This window comes from Bactrocera dorsalis, unplaced genomic scaffold (genome assembly GCF_023373825.1).
Source record: "Bactrocera dorsalis isolate Fly_Bdor unplaced genomic scaffold, ASM2337382v1 BdCtg146, whole genome shotgun sequence".
NCBI classification, from domain to species: domain Eukaryota; kingdom Metazoa; phylum Arthropoda; class Insecta; order Diptera; family Tephritidae; genus Bactrocera; species Bactrocera dorsalis.
In genome coordinates, this window is record NW_026038197.1 from 1 (window position 1) to 19,634 (window position 19,634).

Consider the following 19,634-nt stretch of genomic DNA (forward strand, 5'->3'; position numbering starts at 1 on the left):
AAAGTTCAAGTTAGTATTCCTTAACTACAATGCACTTTTCATTGCGACTCGAACAATGGTTCGCAAACCCCAGAGGATCGGGAATATATAATTAACTTCAAGAAGCGCGTTGTACAGTTCATGCAAAAATGGGTGACGGCCGTGCGACATGCAGCATTTGACGAACCAAGTGTCTGTGATTTTATTGAGGTTCGACAAACATTAATATGTCAAAATTACAATTGTCCGTCAAATAAAAAAAATGTCATTAACAAAATTCTACTTCATTTAAAAGGACTTAGCAACTGAAATAGAAGCTGATCAAGAACTGAGTGAAGAAACTAGCATTATACATAATGTTCTTACACAAATGACACGTTACCAGGAGGATCGTAATCAAAACACTGGGCAAAAATGGAAGCTACCACCAAATGGACAACCCATATGTTTATTTAGCGGAAATGCTACACCTTCAAAAACTATTATTCGTCCCGATGACGATAGTATGTTATATGGTTTCTTATGAATATAAATTCTTTCAATATGTAACTTGTTATAGTCATATTTCGAGTATACTGCGCCGATCACACATACTGCACTTTAAGATTTCCACTTCATACTACCGCCGGGATAATAAAAGCCTGTGCTGCCGATAAACTACAATTAAACCGAGGGCCTGACGATCTTGTACTAATCGAAGTAAAATCGAACGGAGAGCGTTCAGTCTACAAAGATAACGATGTTAGTATTCCCACTAGCCTCAGTCTGAATGGTCGTCTCTTTGTCTCAGTGAAAGATCACCTGGATGCATTGGTAATAAGTGTAATAAATAATCAAAAAAACTAAACACTTAAATTACTTACTAATAACTTTTTAGACACCACTCCCTGAACAAGAAGGGCCGACTGAAGGCATAGACATTGATTTGGAAATATTAAGCACCAAAGAAATAGCGTACCAAATGACACTTTTTGATTGGGATCTGTTTTGGGCAGTACATGAGTATGAACTTCTGTATCAAACATTCGGGAGACATCACTTTGGCAAAGTGAGGAGAAAATTTTATTTCAATGCTTAAAATCAGTACATTTACGAATGAAAAATTAATGAAGCACAAGAAATATGTACTCTCTTTCATCTATTAATTTTAATTTGAAGAGATTTCCGAATCAATTAAACTACATACATATATATTTTATTACTTCAATAGGATATATGTTGTATATGCGAAATTCATTATAAATTTATAATAATATAAACTCGAATTAATTTTTTACTTATTTAAGATAACCGCCAATCTAGATGTATTTCTTCGTCGCTTTAATGAATTGCAATTCTGGATCGCAACGGAAATAGTAACTACCAGCAGCATGTGTAAACGTGTTGGATTATTACGAAAGTTCATCAAATTAGCTGCCTAGTAAGTCAAAGTTCTTTTAATTAAAATCTAAATATGCTAACATCCGCATATACCTGTGTATATAAGCCCTGCAGGAAAGTGCTTTAGTACCAAATTGTTTCCTTTTTAAGGCACTGGAAACTATTATTTCGGCTTCAGCTAGCAAATTTAACTTTGCGAAATAATGAACTATTTCCTCGCTCGAATTTTGTATAGCTCAGAACTAGACGAGACAGTGTTGGCAGGAAATTATAAATATCGTTAACTCATGAAAACACGGTGGATTGATATCATATATAGTTGCAACAGATTTATGAACAAAGTACAAGCTACTGGTAGAAAAATTCCTCTTAAAAATTCACCACTGGACACTATAAATATGTACATATATATTTGTTCAATCAAATTATTCGATATCGTTCGACGGGTGTTGCTAACGTGTCGGCGGCTTATAGAGCGCACAGTCAATAAAGACTGGTAGACTCGGTAACATTCTCAACTGAAAAATAAGTGTCAAAAACTCTTAAAACTTTTCATTGTTCTACTAATTGTATTTGTAAATTTTGTTGTTAAGGCAAAATAGGCTTAGCAGAGGCGGAGAATTTGGGATTTGCCTAAAGCGGCAACTTCTTCGGGCCGGCCCTGCGCTTTTTATACTCCTGCAATATTTTGTTATAAAGTATTGTTCATCTATATCTAACTAGATGTTCAGATGATGAGACGAGTTCGAATCCGAGTGACTGTCAGTCTGTCGTGCAAGATGTAACTTGAGCAAAAATTAAGATAACGGTACAGTTAAAAACTACCAAAAGTCTAATAAATCAATAACTAAATAAGCTAGAGACATTAGCTTGGGACACAACCGACCGATTTCAAATAAAATTAGTAGGTGAAATTCTACTCATATTCCTATGGCACAGTGCAAAAATAAGCCAAACCAGACTACAACCACGCCTACTTCCCATGTAGCACAATTTTAAATTCCATTTGATTATTTCACTTTCCAATACACAAATCGAGAAGTTATTAATGTAACGGGACTACTACCACTATAATTCCTTTAATCCTAATTACCAAATATGTGTACCACAGTATCTATAGCGGACTTTTGACCGAAAATATCGGTTAATGAATGGATATACAATTCAAATTGAGAAAGTCCTTTCTTGACAATAGTTATTCTGTGTATCAAAGATGGGTTGCATCGGGTCATTACTTCTGGGTGATTTTATACTGGATATATCGGGCAATATTTATATTTCAATTCTGCTGTTCAGTTTGTGGGTAACAGGGAGTTACTGTAGGTTTTTTGAGATATTGAACCAAATCCACAGTACTAGTGCTAAATTAATATTGAAGCTATCACCAACTCGGAAAAATTTGGTGCAGTTGTTCTAGTTCTTGATCTCTGTATCCATCTAACCAATTTGCGTTTTCCTGCAGGAATATACATATATATGTACTACTGTGATCAAATTAAAAGGTGAATTGTTAATTTATACTTCGCGTGATTTTCGAATCGGTAAATTGGTAGTACTTTTAGTGACATCTGTGCTAAATTTCACGTCAAAATATTCATTAGTATTTGAGATACGCGTGGTTTTTTAAGACTTAATTCTTCGATTTTACTATGCCTGAATTTATTGAACAAAGAAGTGCGATAATGCATACTGCATTGGTTATTCGTGATCATTAGTTATTCGTGATCATTTTCAACTAATATCGAGCCGCAAGTACCGCATTCGCTAATTTACCGTTGAGTAACTTCTTGCTATTCAGGAAATTCACATGACCACTACGAGGATATAAAAGGTAAATCGAAGAAGGCTCTGATGGCAATCACCACGGATGAAGTGCTATGATGACTGGAAAATTTGGTGGCATAAGTGTATTGCAGCGGGAGAGGATTACTTTGAAGAAGATGAAATGCGCAAAATTCACCTTTCAATTTGATCACAGTAGTATATAAATTTATCCGATATATATTATTATATACTTTATTATTATAAATTATACATAGCTGCAAGGAATATCAGAATCTGAATGCTTTCTTTGCCATCACTATGGGCCTTTCAAATATGGCCGTTTTGCGCCTCACGCAAACCTGGGAGAAAATACCTTCAAAATTTCGAAAACTCTTCCAGGAATTCGAAGCTCTCATCGATCCCAGTCGTAATCATCGTGCGTACCGTGTTTATGTAGGCAAACTGCAACCGCCAGTAATACCATTCATACCACTCTTACTGAAAGATATGACTTTTGCCCATGAAGGTAATAAAACTAGTTTAGAAGGTCTAGTTAATTTCGAAAAAATGCATATGATGGCGCAGACTATGCGCACCATTCGCTTCTGCCGTTCACGGAGTTTAGGTAAATTACTTTTATGGGATATTTCAATTCGATTTTTAAACATTTCTTTTAATTTAAGGACTGGAGCCACCATCACCAAAGAGTGAGGGAGAAGTGCGGTCATACATTAGTTGCCTCCGCGTAATTGACAACCAGCGGGTTTTGACAGCTATGTCACAAAAAATTGAACCAATACGCAAAGTATAAAGTAAATAGTGTTCTCGACACAACTCTTACATTACCTGTTAACTCAAATCCTTTTTTATTGTTTATGCTTTAAAGTAGAATACTAATACATTACACTAACAAATATATAATACATAATAAGGAAATTATATGTACATACATATGTGCATTTGATACTTACTCGTATATAAGTGGTGAAGTAATGCATAATAAGTCACACAATTAGTCAAACAAACAAATTACATTTGATTTACAATAACCGAATGTAAATCTTATAAAAACCCTTTCAATATATCTTATGTTTAATGTATGGTATATTTACTTATATTTTTTTTGTATTTTTGGGCGTCCCATTGAAGTCATAGTTACATAAATTCCATACCAATTGTTATGTAATCCTGGAAACTATGAACCACGATTTTTGTGAATTGTAATACTCATAAAAATCGGAGACTGACCGACAGTTGATTAATTTCACATTTTAATTTTTTTCCAGAACTATTAATTTATTTATATAACGTCTTATTTACGTTATACAATCTGCGAAATAATTATATAATTATTAGGCAGCCAAATTGTTTTCATTTTAAAGTTGAAATAATTGTTTTATTTTTAATCAAAAACATTAAGTTGGAAATACAATATACAAAAAAGGCAGTCAACATATTAACGATTTTCGGACATTTTAAAAAGATGTGCGCCATTATCGTTTATAACTTCTTCTAGACGTCGTGGCATGGAGTTTATCAGCGAATGAATATAGTTGGTGCTAATTTTTATTACTCCGAGTTCATTTTGGTAGAGACGAAACATATTAGAGTGGCTCTCCTATAGTTTAAGCCTGCCCAAACCATAAGAGACTCCCTCATCATGGTTTACTCGGATCTCTCCTCTTTCTTCATCTGTGAATTGGTTGGAACTCTTGCAAAGCACAAAAAAAAACAATCAAAAAAAATATATAAAAATAAAAAATTTTACTTTTATTAAATTTTTTCCACTTGTTTACACAAACGGTTTCAGTTTTCGATTGCAATATCATTATTGCCTTTATAATTATTTCGCACTGGCTTAAACCAAAATAATGAGGTATTTATCCGTTATTGTGGATAAACACCATAAAAAGAGCCCGAGGAAAAAACAAATAAGCATAAAAGATAAATTACAAAGCAAATTATAATGAAAGTTTGTCTCAGGATTTATTTCTTATTGTCTCAACATTAATTTTATTTTTACCGCTTTTTTAATAAATGTTCTATTTGTTTATTTTAGCTAAACACAATGTTAACAACTGAACCTTTTAAGTAAACGAAGTTTTAAAAATGTTTGTTGAGTATTATTTATGTATGTATAGGTATATAACATATTCTTTACAATCGGTATATTTCTTTTGTTAAACCGTTTAATAACAAAATCAAATAACTATATAGATACATAAATACTTATAGTATGTACACTAGTAGTATACCGCGATGATCTTCGTTTTAGTTGTGAAAAAAGGAAACCCCCAATTTTATCTGATATTCTAATGATTTTCGTATTTGATGCATTTTTGTTTCGTTCCATTTTGAAAATTTTCGGCAATCATATCTTCCGAAATATCTTTTTTTTTTAAATTTCACAATCTGTATGTCCTTTCTAATACCATTACAAATATATGTATGTATTAAGTTCCATAGTGACCGGTTAAGTGGATTCGGCGTGAAAACGTCACATACTTTCATAATATTAGTATGGATTGTTATTAAAATAAATCAGCAAATAGGAGATAGTATAATTATTAATTGATTGATATCTATTTCTCCAATAGCACATTCATATGTATGTATGTGTTTATCTGTGCCTACTGCCTCTGTGACAAATCGCGAACATTAACTGGAAGGCTTATATTATTTTCGGCAAATATTCATTTCAACAGAAATGCTACCATGAGTTTAATCATTAAACTATTAAATATTTTCTTAAGTATAAAGCTAACAATTAAATGTACAAATGTATGTACCAAAATTAAGAAATTAAATTGCGCATTACAATAATATATTTTATGAAGAATTATTATTCATGTAGTAATGTAAATAATCATATAAATATATTTATGTATTTATATATATATACATTCGTATATATTAAAGACTTTAGCATATACTGTAGAACGATATCTTCGTTACTTACAAATGCGTTAGTTCGTAATTACATAAACACCAAAAACATCAATATATTTATTGACCCTTATACACATACCAGATGGTACATAATAATGTATGTTAGAATTATCATTTAATTAAAATATTTACCACCATCGAGTCGACAATTAGTGGGAATCTATTTATAGCTGTAAGAAATTTTATTAAAATTTGAAAAACTTTAATAAATCTACGTAAGCTACTTTTCTTCGATCTATTAAAATCAAAATATTAGGGAATTATAAAAAGTCTGTAGATTGGTAAGCAATTGTCACACTTTTAAATTACAAAGGGATTAATAATTCTCTTCAGAACATTTACAAGACCTTTTATTCTAAAGCAATAATTGGTAAAATTTCTAGAGTTATTATTTATGTTTATATTACATCAGTACTAAGAGTCTTAAGTCTTAGATCTACAGAAAACCTTAAAAAGCCAAACACCTAATGGTTTCTTAAAAAACGAATTTTGTATTTACAAATATGTAAATTTAGATCATTTCAGTTTGCATTGACAATTCTAAATGTATAACACCAAACCGCAACACACACCATAGTGACAATGAAAATTTATATACAAACGCCTTTTATTACTTTATCTATAACAAATTTCAAATGTCGTCCATTTACCATTAAGTACTATTAACCAATAATATATGTATTTACATAAAATCAAACACTGAATATCGGTAGACAGTAAATTTCTCCAAGAAAGTCGGATAAACTCTAGTACTTATATTATTATTTAAAATACAAATTTACAATAAGCTTCAAGTTAAGGTAATTTACTTTTTTCTCGAATAGAGTACTACTAAAATTGTTAATTAACATCGCTGATTTTTCTGTATTTTATTAACTTATTCGTACACGCCTTTATACAAATACTAAACATTTATTACTAACAATTTAGAGTAAATTAGCAGTAAATTATGACAGTATAAAGATAGATGTTAATGTGATTAGATTTGACAATCTTAAAGTTACACAATGAGATTAGACCTCTACATTTTAATAGTCGCCCATAATATATACCGTATATTGATGTGTCCCAAAATTATTGCAACAAAATATAATATAATCAAGCGTATGCATAAAAACTTAAGCTGACTTTTGTAGACTTACAATTAACATACCTCAACTACGATTCAAGTGACATTAAGTACCAAAATTTTCTTGCATATACATACATACACGGATTACATATGTACACTCCATTTGCGGAAAGCTCAAATTACATACATACATACATAAATCTTTATTTTGACGGCGTTATACCAACTGGAGAGGGTGGTTAGATGTGTTGGCTTCACTTGGCATGCAAAGAGGTGGTAGGTACCATGCCAACAACTCTTTGCTTACTAGGTTCAGTACATACATATGTTGGAGCCAGTTTTAAAAAAGTGGGAGGTTATCCTATGCAATATCCAGAAAGAAAATGCGCGAACCAATTCGGTATGCCCGCATGGGTAACACAATACGTATAACATCCATACATAGATATTCATGTACATGTCGGTATATCTTAATTAATGAATTAAAGAAATGTATGTATATGACAATGCACCTGCTGGTCTTTGGTACACATTTGATTACCAAAGACATTCTCTTTTAACATATGAGCATATGTACACACATATAATTAAAGAATAAAAATTTAAAAATTTAAAATTCATTAAAGACACATTTATATGTAATATTTTATTAAAATATTTCATAAGTCAACCGGAGGTACACAAACCATTATATTGAAAAAAAACTATTAGAGCTACACCCATCCCCACAAGAACAGTGACAGTCATCTTGCTGGTAATTTGACAGTCAAGTGAACAAATTTTGTCAGTGCGCAGAACAAAGTTTCTATCATTTTCTTAAGGGCCTTGTGGAAAAACTGATGAAAACAATCGTATATGTGTAAGTTTGCATCGCTCAATACATAGGTATTCGGACGTGATTCTCTATATAGTATACCTATACTGTTCATTCTCATGCCTTTTTCTGAGTCATTGCTCATAAATAATCCTTAATTCTTCAAAATATGGAATTAGACAATAAATTATTATAAGAAATAATTTTGCTGATCCTTGCATACGGCTTTCTTCAATTCAAGGATATTTCAGAATACAAAAATGCCTATATAAAAATGAAAATTTACGAATAATATGTACATATATGTATGTTCATATTTTTTATTTGAAACTTATTTGACTCACTTATTTAAATTGGAAAATTCCTCTCTTTCTTAGAAATGTATATTTTGAACACGAAACTCAAAAGTTTTGGTTTATGGCAAAGTATAAAACTACATAGGTATTTCAAAACTTCTCTCATCTCCTAAGGAAATGTGTGCTGCCTCTTTGGCGTACAAAAAACAATCTTTTGCAAAAACTGTAAACATTGTAAAACAGTGTAAAACCCAATACGCTGCAATATTCATACGTATTGTACATCAGTGGTCTCTCATGATGATGGAACTGCCACAGTGTCAGGGAGCACGAAAATGAAGACACCCACCGAGAACTATGTAACCTTACATTTTGCGAACATTCTTATTCGTTCGGGAAACAAGCAATTCCTTGCTTTTTTATTAAATTTAAATATTTTACGAGTAACTGAATTATTTTGGACCCTAAATACTTTAACTTTATCGTGCTTAAATAACCTAAACCACAAACTGTAATGCAAAATAGCAAAATGCATTCATAATCAGAAATCCATACATACATATGGGTGTACATATGAACCTATGTACCTACAAATGTAAACACGTTTCAACCAGATTCACTGTAAGAAGAAAAACTCCAATTAACTATAAGCAACTAAGCATAACAGAACAAAAACCAGACCAGATAAAAAACTTTATGATATCCAAAAGATTTAGAAAAAAGCTTAACACTAAAATAAAATGGAGCAATATTGTATTTCAAATTTTTATAGTAATTGTTTGTTCAATTTACACGAAATCAACACTTATGTGAATATATGTATGTATGAACTTATACAATAATGATCCAACTATGTATTTCTTTAAAAACTTTTATTAATAACGTTAAAAATAAATTTCCAATAAATACAAAGACATCAAAATCTGTTTTTTATTAAAACACCAAACCAAAGACACTGACCAAACCAAGATGAAAGTTATTATTATATATATACATACAGTTATTATTATATACATACATATGTACATACATACATATAATCTGAAAAAAATATTAATCTACTGTATTTTATATTTATAAGTCACTTTTGAGATTAGATTTCGCAAAAAAGATGGGAAATTATCTTGAAACGAACATTTTTTAAAGCATACTTGTATAAATTTTAACCAAATGGTTAATATTAATAATTTTTCATATAAATCACCTCTACTCTGAGAGTACATTAATATTATGACAGTGAAACAAATTATCGACCAGCAGTTATTTTTTATTACAGATAGAAAAGAGTTTTACTTTAATAATTTAATCAATGTACTTACGTACATAAAAAAACCCGGGCATACAAACAGGTGAAGACAATAGTAAATTTGTTAAATGAAGGCTTTTCCAAAGTCGATGTCATTTTTAATAATACACTAATAGGTAGTTGAAAAAGTCTTTTCGTATTTCTAATCAAACTGCAAATTATTTTTTTATATTTATAATAATAAATAAATAAACAAATATGCATCAATTTGGTCGACCACTTGTTGCCATTTTTCCGTTTGAGCCCATCAGTGTAACGCCCGGAACATATAGAGCGCTACAGACTTCAAGCGACATCTGTCAAATATTAAAATACACACGTTCTTATGGACGCAGTTATGTAGTTGTGCAGCTGCCTCAATAACTGCGTCTTTAAGAACATGTGTAATTTAATATTTGACAGATGTCGCTTGCAGTCTGTCGCGCTCTATGTGTTCCGTGCGTAAACCGGAATTTCCAAAACGGAAGCGATCGAACCATTGTTGTGCTACACGAACACATCGTCTCCGTAAACTTAACTATTTTCACTCATTTTTAAACAGCTGTAACTTTTTTTCAACTTTCCCGAATTCAATTTTATACTATGTTCAGACCGACACTTAATCACACGATTTCGGCTGTTGAATGGATTATCCCACTAATCTTAAAAATTTATCAAGATTTCGCCATACAAAAATGACAGTTCCAAATCACTTCATTGAAATGATTTGAAACTGATCCACGCTAAATCTGTCCGTGCGACTCTGATTTTGCGCAATCTACTTGTCAGCACTGGAAAAATACTAGTCAGCACTGGAAAACTGTTACCCCTGCAAGACGGGTAGCTGTTAGCAAACGTGTAAGCGAATTGTTATTGTTCACTTTTGCATTCGTTAAAATATTTGTTACTTTTGTTCAGAGAGTGGGAAAAAAGTAACACATAGCTATTTGATGTTCAATGGTTATCTCGCTCTAACCAATGGCAAATATCGCATGCTGCCTTGTTCTAACAGAATACACACATTTGTTAGCAAATCTCTTCACAGTATGTTACGGGTAACAAATTATTTTGTTAGCGCTTAGCTTACCCATGTGTTATGGATAACAAAAAGTATTTGTTACCCGAATATCTGTTAGTGTTATTATTTTGGTTATCAGTTTGTTACCTTTAACATATAAGCATGTTAGGAAGAACAAGCAGTAACAAGATTATCTGTTACCCATTTGTTACTTCTAGCAAATTAAATTCTTTTAAATAAAACTCAGTTTTTTTATTATTTCTCTTTATTTAATAATAAAATCAAAATAAAATGCACAATCTATAACAAATATTTCAATTAAATATACACTATTTAAGTTAATAATTTAAAACATACTCCATTATTTGGTTGCTGCACGCAATAGATTTGAATTTTGCCAATGGTCCAAATGATTTCTGTAATATTAAAATTTTTAATTATACACACAATATTAAATTCACAATGCTTACCTTTTTCTCCTTGTTAACCTCTTTCATTTTCTCTATATAAAAGAAATTAATAATATATATATATAAATTAGAAATTAATTATAAAATATCATATTATCAAATAGCGAACTTACCTCTTTAAAATCCAAAATAAACTGCGCTTTTCGTTTATTCTTCTTGAAATATTGGGTATTCGCCTCTCCTATTCTAACAAGTTAACATTACAATATGTTTATAATGTCGATAGTTTTTCTCTATCTTACTTACGTATTCTCCCATTCCATTGAAAATTCCAGAAAATGTAACAGTGTTAGTGAACAGCTGAAAATGTTTCAATGTGTTTGTGCAATCTGTTACCTCCGTCTTGCAGGGACATTATCACAGCTGATTTAGACACTACAAAGGGAAAAAAATGTAAACAAACAAATTTTTTTTAAAGCAATGAATCTAATTTCACCTGAAAATCGACCAAGCAAATGAAAAAAATGCATCCATTATTTCTATTATATGGAAAATATTAAAAAAGACGGCTTTTATTTCAAAATACTATATGAAAATCTTTTCTTTTGGTAAATATTAAGCGATGTGAATTCATGAATGACAATAACAGCTGTTTTTTGATCTTTCTAACGGCAGTGGGAACACTGTTGGATTATGAAATGCTTAAATGTAATCTAATCTTTGAAATTTTCGGTCTGAACATAGTATTATTTTTGATAAATGAAGCTTAAAATCTCCCTTTCCAACACTATATGGTATAACACAATGTGATTGGTAGCACTGGAGATATACGACTGCAAGTACATCTATTGACAAAATACGAAAAGATTTTATCGACCACCCAATCTTATGAAATAACCTTGAAAGGCGAAACTCGTTATATTCGATTTTGAAGGTACATACATATGTACATATGTATATATAGGGGTATGCGAATCCAGTTCGATTCGAGTCGAATCGAATCCTTACATTCGATTCGATATTCGAGTCAAATATCGAATATTTCGAATAGTTCGAACTATTCGAACTATTCGAATTATTCGAACTATTCGAATAATGCGAATATACGGGTCGAATCTCGGATCGAATAATTTAAATAATAATTTTAAACGAAAATGACAAATGTACGTCAGATGCATGGCAGAGATTCAGATACTACTGGCGCTAATTAAAAAATCATGCAAATAGTCAAATATTAAAATTATTCGAATTATTCGAACTATTCGAATAGTTCGAGTAATTCGAATAGTTCGAGTAATACAAATAGTTCGAGTAATTCGAATAGTTCGAATAATTCGAATAATGCGAATATTCGGGTCGAATCTCGAATCGAATAATTCGGTTCGATTCGCGTCGAATAATTCGAAATTTCGAATATTCGCATGCCCCTAGTATATAGTAATAAGTGGGATTCAAAAGATTATTTTATGTTTTCTTCTTAAAAAAACAAAACAGCCCCGGATGAGAGACCACACTTTTAATGATTGAAAGGTAAGCACCTGGAATGTCCGGGTCTTTAATTGGGAAGGTGCCTCTGCCCAGCTGATTTATGCCCTTGTTAGAGTAAAGGCTGATATCACCGCCGTCCAAGAAATGTGATGGATGGGACAAGGACTAAAGCGAGAAGGAAGAAGCTATCTGCACCCCGATGGATGAGCGTCTAGCCACAATCCGCATCAAAGCGAAGTTCTTCAACATATCGCTGATTTCAGTGGTTGGAGCCCACCTATGATAGCTGCCCCGCCACGATATCATATCAAAATTGTGCTTGGCGACTTTTACGTCAAGGTGGACAAAAAAGGTATATTCGGGCCAACGTTCGGTAAATTCAGACTCCATGATGAAACACCCGCAAATGGGTTAAGACTGATCGTCTTCGCTGTGGCCCAAAATATGTTTAGCTGTAGTAGTACATTCCATCATAGAAAAATTTATCAAGCTACCTTGCTGCCTCCGGTTCGAAAAGCCTGACATGCGTATGCTCTAAGGTCCTCACATTGACTAGGATCACTATCTTGTTACAGCCAAGATATGCACCCACCTCTGTGCAGCAAAAAACGCATGTCAACAAGCACAAGAGAACCGTGAAAAGAGGATCGACACACACCACCTCTTCGGTGATTTCAAAGCTGCTTTTGACAGCACAAAAAGAAAATGCTTTTATGCCTCTCCGAGCCGTTCGATACCAAACAAGACAAGGCGACTCCTTATGGTGCGACTTCGAGCAGCAGAGCTGAATCGAGCTCAGCTTCAAGGTCCAACGTAACAGTTGTTCAGGCCTTGCAGGCAATTGAGAAGTAAAATCCTCTCGCGACGAACAAAGACCAAACTCGTATAAGTCACTCAAAGACCAGGTGGGGAAGGACCTGACCACACTTGGAATCTCCAATTGGCGGGAAAAAGAAGAACGACTGTAAACTAGGCTTTGACCACGTAGGCAGTGTCTACGCCAATAAAGAAAAAAGAGAAGTAATAAAAAATAAACTTAAATTTATTATAAAACTCTTAAACTAACTCGAAATTTCAGTCGAATATAATTTTTCAATAAAAGGTAAACTATTATTAATAATTTAATTTCAGTTTTGATATTTTCCATTATGAAAAATTATAACTGAAAAGCTAGATGTGTGCAAAACCATTTATACGAATGGAGCAATGGCAAACAATTATTTTTGATACACACATACATATGTATGTATGTACATCACATTTTCACATTCTTCTTCTTTCTGATACCTATCAGCTACTGGCACTTTGAAAACAAACCTTATATTTTTATTCAAAGATCTGCTCCAACTATTAGACGCTCTCTGCTGTCGCTCAACGCGAAAAACTTTCAGTGAAAATAATTGAATTCGCCTGATTATAATCTTTAGATCGGCTTATATAAATACGTGTGTATGTACTTTACCAAGTCACTCCGTGTCGAAAAGTGTATCGCAATAATAATATAAATATTACGTCGATATCAACTTGCCTTAGCCATAAAAAAATTGTGAAATTGTATCAAATGGTGTCTTTAGCGCCAAGAATTAAACTTAGCAATGGTCAGGAGATTCCAGCAATCGGTCTCGGCACTTGGCGATCGCATGAATCAGATGCAGAGCGTTCGGTAAAAGATGCCATAGATTTAGGTTACAGACATATCGACACAGCATTCGTATATGAAAATGAGAAGGAAGTTGGAAGTGCTATCAATGCAAAGATTGCTGAAGGTATCGTTAATCGTGAAGACATATTTGTTGTCACAAAATTGGGTGGCATTCATCACGATCCACAATTAGTGGAGCATGCTTGTCGCAAAAGTCTCTCCAATCTGGGATTAAGCTACATCGATTTATATCTAATGCACTTTCCTGTAGGTCAAATTCACAAAGGTGACGATAATGTACACGGAACATTAGAACTCTCCGATGTAGACTACCTGGATACTTGGCGAGCTATGGAGAAGTTAGTGGATTTGGGCTTAGTAATCGGAATTGGTCTTTCTAACTTCAATAAGCAACAAACACAGCGCGTATTGCAAGAGTGTCGCATACGTCCTTTAGTCAACCAGGTGGAGTGCCACCCAGGCTTTAATCAAAAAAAGCTAATTGCGTTTTCAAAACAATGTGATATTGTTATCACAGCGTATTGCCCTTTAGCACGGCCCAAGCCAGATCAACAGTGGCCACCATTCCTTTACGACAGTACTGCAAAGGATTTATCTAAAAAATATGGAAAGACACCAGCACAAATATGTTTACGTTATCTGGTACAATTGGGCGCTGTACCGATTCCAAAATCGGTTTCCAAAAGTCGCATAGCGGAAAATTTTTCAATTTTCGATTTTGAAATAAACGACGATGATATGAAAATAATTGATGGCTACAATACCGGTCAGCGATTGATACCTTTTTCTGGTATGAGTCACCACAAGTATTTTCCATTCAATTCCAACGACGAGTAGCAATTTATATATTATTATATATGTATGTATGTATATATGCTTGTATGTTTGTTTTAAATAAATATATACTTACATATTACTTATAGACATATGTATGTAAATTTTACAGAATTAAAAGTTTGTTTTTTTGCACAATTATACATTGTACATATGTAAATATACAGAACTGTTGGAAATTGAAATTTATCTACACACCACTTATAAAAAATATGTGCCTCTGACACAAATAATTTACTAGTATCCAATATACATACAGCAATAATAAAATATAACTTCATGCAAAAATTATAATTCACCGTTCCAGTTATACAACCGAACACTATGTTAAAAATTGTATACCTTTACAGCCGATGACTTTGTTCCTCGAAGTAATCGTGTAATAAAACAAAACCCGGACCACTTCACTAGAGCCTTTAAAGCTTTAATAATATAATTTAGCAATTTTTTGTTGAATATTTTATTTTTATTACACAATTTTACATTTGAAATTAAATGCATCAATTTGAAAAAAATAGAATTGATTTCGAAAAAACTAAAACCTAAGCTTTTTTAAAGAAATACATAAACTCTTAAACTGAGCTTTAGTCTCTTATATTTTTATTCGTTTTATTTATTATTAAAATACTTATTATTTCTTTTAGATGGTCTCATTGCTAAACATTAAGTTATCTGGAAAAATGGATGCGTCGACTTTTATATATTATATTTTGTTGTTTATATAAACCGTAGTTTTAAAATTTTTATATAAGACATTTTTCTTCAAAATGGTAGGTTTCGTGTTTTGTTTTAAATATTACAAAATTATTACCATCGATCTTCTTAGTATTTATTACTGGTAGTAAAATGTAGCAAAATTCACAAATACTTATTTTTTGTTGTTTTTGGTGGTTGTTTATTCTTTTGTTTTTTGTTTTTATATTACTTATTGTATTTCAAAAACAAAAAATGGAGACAACAAAATCTATACTAATGCATTCAAAAATATTGTTTTGATATTTAGAAATGATTTTCTTGCTGCTTGCACTCTCGTGTTTGTGCATATGTGCGTGTATGCATGCAGATTTGTTGCAGTTCCCACTTTTTAACCCACAAATACCTCTCCTATTTTAAACCCTACAGTTCCCAATTTCCGTTTTTTTTTAATTCTTAATTATCAGGATCTCTCAAATATTTTTTCCTCCAATGCATAGTGTGTAATTAGATTTCTACATTATTCGTTTACTGCTAAATACATGTTTACAATATATATTAGTTTCATTTAAATAAAATACGATTATTAATTAATAATCAATTAATCATGATCAAGAATCAAAAAACATTTGATGACGCTCGTTTAAAAAGAGGAAATAAAAAAATCGGGAGTGTGTGGTTTAGCTTTGTTTTACGTGTAATATGTTTTATATTGGCTTGCTCTTTTAGAGCAAAAGGCATTTGGTCTTCTTCCTTTTCTTGACTTGTAATGCAGCTCTGGTAGCCGTTTCGAAGACATCTCTTACACCTTCCTTAGACTTAGCTGAACATTCCAAATAAGCAAAGGCATTGATTTTCTCAGCCATAGCACGACCCTCCTGAGGCTTAACAGGCTCCTGTTTCATTTTGGCCAGATCCTAAAAGTTATACAAAAATTACACATTTATTTCAGCAAATTTCGATCGCATAACATACACGAATAGTGTTGGGATCATTTCGCAAATCCTTTTTATTGCCGACCAAAATTATGGGAACATTTGGACAAAAATGTTTAACCTAAAAATTTTTGGGAATTTCATTAATACGCTATTACTACGAAACAATAGATTAACCTCTGGAGTCCATTTTTCGGGAATATTCTCTAATGAATCAGGCGAATCCACCGAAAAGCACATCAGAATGACATCCGTATCTGGGTAACTTAATGGTCGAAGTCTGTCATAATCTTCTTGCCCAGCAGTGTCCCATAAGGCCAACTCAACCTAAATTGATAGTACAAAAAATGTTAATTAGTGCAAATATAATTATTTTGCATTAAAATCCTACGGTATACTGTTTGTAGCAATGTATATATATAACTATTTCAGTAAGGAAGTATGTGAAAATGCTTAAATATAAGTTTAGTTAGGTTTTATTTCAAGTATATTATTATATATCCATATATGTATATAACATTTTGTGACTCATATTTTAGATACTTGACAAGTTTAAAGACTTGTTTTAAAACATTTAATAAATTTACTAAATCTGCTAACGTCGATTTCGCAAATCATTTTTAATATTTAGATTTTATAAACAGCAACTTTTTAAGAAAATTGTCGGTGTAGGTGGTTGTAATAACATTTACAGTAATCACATTAACAAACTTTATAAACGAAAAAAACTATACTTCATTTTACTGTGTTTGATATATTTATTTGAATACATAAAATAATAGAAATTTATAAAATACTCTTACTTTTGATATTTATATTCCAACTTACTTGTTTACCGTCAACTTCAATATCCGCAACGTAGTTTTCAAAAACCGTTGGAACATATACCTCGGGAAACTGATCTTTACTAAAAACAATTAGAAGACAAGTCTTACCACAGGCACCATCGCCGACAATCACCAACTTTTTTCGAATCGTCGTCATTGGTTCTGCAAAAAATGACATCACAAAATAAATCACTTTGTTGGAAACAATAATTCTACATATGCTACATATACATAGTATATGCAACAGTTGATATTTTTAACTGTTTCTAAGGTTGTGTACAAGTAAAATCATTTATATTAGGCGGTAATATTTTGTGGGATGATAGGTGTTACTAGTGATTTCCATTCTGTTTAGTATTAATTATTAATTAAATCCACAACATTAACACCAATGTTAAAATAATTTTCTTATCAAAAACATATTAACAAATTTCCTGAACTCATTATGGATTACAAGCTATTCATCTAACTGTTCGACGATCCTAAATGGCAACCGCTGCAAAAAAAAAAAAACTTCTTTGGAACCCTCCGCGAAACGGAACCATAGCGGACGTCATCGCAATCGCCAGCACATCTAATATCACAATAATCACCTTCATTATTACCACAACTCAGCAATCATTGTCATCGCCCATTCGCAGTTTCTTATGTGGAATTTTTTCTAATCACTCATACCCGCACCCCGAAATAGTTGTAGAAATTTATTTCATCTATTGACAATTGAAAATTTGCTTCTACCTTATGAGGTTCACAATTTTCACTTACACAATTTGAAGTATTTTACAGTCGCACACTCGACAAAATCGACTACTGAGACAAAAAAATGTGAATGGTCTTATTAAACTGCCTTCCTACCAGTATATTCTTTGTAGGCAAATTCCTGCAAAATTAAATTTATTTTAAATCGTTTTCTCCGATAAATTTATTACTTTTCACACGAATAGCCCGAAAATGATGATGAACAACGCCTTTAAAACACAAGTGACGATTGGACCCGATGGCAATTCAGTAATGCCAATTCAAACAAATAAAATTACCCTATAAATTGTGAAATTATCTTAACAACCTCTTGGTATTCAAAGGAAATTGATACATATAAAGTTTACACGATCTTAACCTACTCATTTAAATGAAATTACAAAAATTAATATTACAGAAATGTAGAAAAATTAGTTTTATTTTTGTGACAAAAGTTCGGATATTCGGGAAATTTTTGAACATTGCAACATTGAAAAATACGAAGTTAATCGATGCATTAAAAAGAGAAAAGTATTATTTATAAAGCTGAATGTAACAGGAAAAAGTGAAATGAATATAATACAATGAAAACAAAATGGCACCTATACGATTAACAGGGTTGATTTTCTGTTAAATGAAATCTCAAATTTTGCACAACACGTTCAGTAATAATACAGGGATTTTTAAACAAAAAAATCAATTTTTAATAGATGTTTTCCTAAATGAATGTTCAATGAGCAAATGTATTATGTTCATGTTTCTTCTATTTAAAAAGAGCAATTTAGAATAAGGTGTTGTATATATATCCTCATATTTTATAATAAACAAAATATAAAAATTTCAGGATTTGTTCGTTATAGAAATTTCTAAAGATTTCCATATGTATGTATTTTAAATACTAATATTCTAAAATTAGTAACATATAGAGCTTAGAATGTGAATAAAAGAATATAATTCAGTTCATGTGACTTTATCGTATATATCAGCAGAAATAAAGACGTAAAATTTGTTTAAAAAAAAAAAAAAATTGTAGGTAATTCCTAAATAAGTATGTAAAAACAATAACCATCAAATTTTTAAACTTTGAATTTGCAGCACGAAAGCGTATTACAACATTTATAATTTCTTTCCTATAAAAAATAATACAGTTTTAAATGAATTTTTTGTGGAGACTTCACAATTTCATATATGATATTCTATGATTCGGGACATCTGTATATTTTCACCTTTAAGGTTGGTACGCAGCTCTCAAGTAATTGCTCAAGAACAAAAATACATTATTTCTCAAGTAATGTTGACAGCTGGTTACGCATTGTGAATGATCCACATTAGAAGAGCAAGAGAGAATAAACAAAGTAAACAAACTTTGTGCGTATGCATGTATGTATGTATGTGTATGGTAACACAAATATTTTCATTGAGATTTAAGGAATGTTGTTGATGATTGGTTGGTTTTATACAACATTTCAAAATGGAATATACTTTATAA

At 31.6% G+C, this 19,634-nt stretch overlaps 3 protein-coding genes and 1 long non-coding RNA gene across 7 annotated transcripts; 2 read left to right on the forward strand and 2 right to left on the reverse strand.

Annotated features, from left to right (window-relative positions):
- Window positions 1–35: 35 nt before the first annotated feature.
- On the forward strand, window positions 36–9,176 carry LOC105230672 (rap guanine nucleotide exchange factor 4; the record flags this gene model as incomplete). The annotated part of the gene is given in 7 exon segments (XM_049461849.1): window positions 36–189; window positions 275–482; window positions 539–792; window positions 857–1,027; window positions 1,266–1,399; window positions 3,399–3,748; window positions 3,807–9,176. Coding segments are annotated over 7 exon segments (1,399 nt in total), but the record flags the coding sequence as incomplete, so codon positions are not given.
- Window positions 9,177–10,598: 1,422 nt separating this feature from the next.
- On the reverse strand, window positions 10,599–11,922 carry LOC125780164 (uncharacterized). 2 transcript variants are annotated; one of them, XR_007423595.1, is made up of 4 exons: window positions 11,274–11,922; window positions 11,141–11,208; window positions 11,028–11,059; window positions 10,599–10,973 (listed from the first exon to the last, which is right to left on the reverse strand). It is a non-coding gene; the product is annotated as an uncharacterized LOC125780164 (long non-coding RNA). The 2 variants fall into 2 exon arrangements; XR_007423594.1 differs by having other exon boundaries at window positions 11,141–11,922.
- A 1,860-nt stretch (window positions 11,923–13,782) lies between these two features.
- Window positions 13,783–15,072, forward strand: LOC105230671 (1,5-anhydro-D-fructose reductase). The gene is made up of 2 exons (XM_011211607.4): window positions 13,783–14,221; window positions 14,369–15,072. Exons 1-2 carry the CDS (start codon window positions 14,017–14,019, stop codon window positions 14,953–14,955), a joined length of 792 nt encoding a protein of 263 aa, XP_011209909.2. The 5' UTR covers window positions 13,783–14,016; the 3' UTR covers window positions 14,956–15,072.
- Window positions 15,073–15,530: 458 nt separating this feature from the next.
- On the reverse strand, window positions 15,531–18,417 carry LOC105230670 (ras-like GTP-binding protein Rho1). 3 transcript variants are annotated; one of them, XM_011211605.4, is made up of 5 exons: window positions 18,263–18,417; window positions 17,409–17,569; window positions 16,758–16,907; window positions 16,621–16,701; window positions 15,531–16,562 (listed from the first exon to the last, which is right to left on the reverse strand). In XM_011211605.4, exons 2-5 carry the CDS (start codon window positions 17,562–17,564, stop codon window positions 16,371–16,373), a joined length of 579 nt encoding a protein of 192 aa, XP_011209907.1. In that variant the 5' UTR covers window positions 17,565–17,569; window positions 18,263–18,417; the 3' UTR covers window positions 15,531–16,370. The 3 variants fall into 3 exon arrangements, with proteins under 3 accessions (XP_011209907.1, XP_029408045.1, XP_011209905.1); XM_029552185.2 differs by having other exon boundaries at window positions 18,173–18,415; XM_011211603.4 differs by lacking the exon at window positions 18,263–18,417 and adding an exon at window positions 18,001–18,126.
- Between the last annotated feature and the right edge of the window lie 1,217 nt (window positions 18,418–19,634).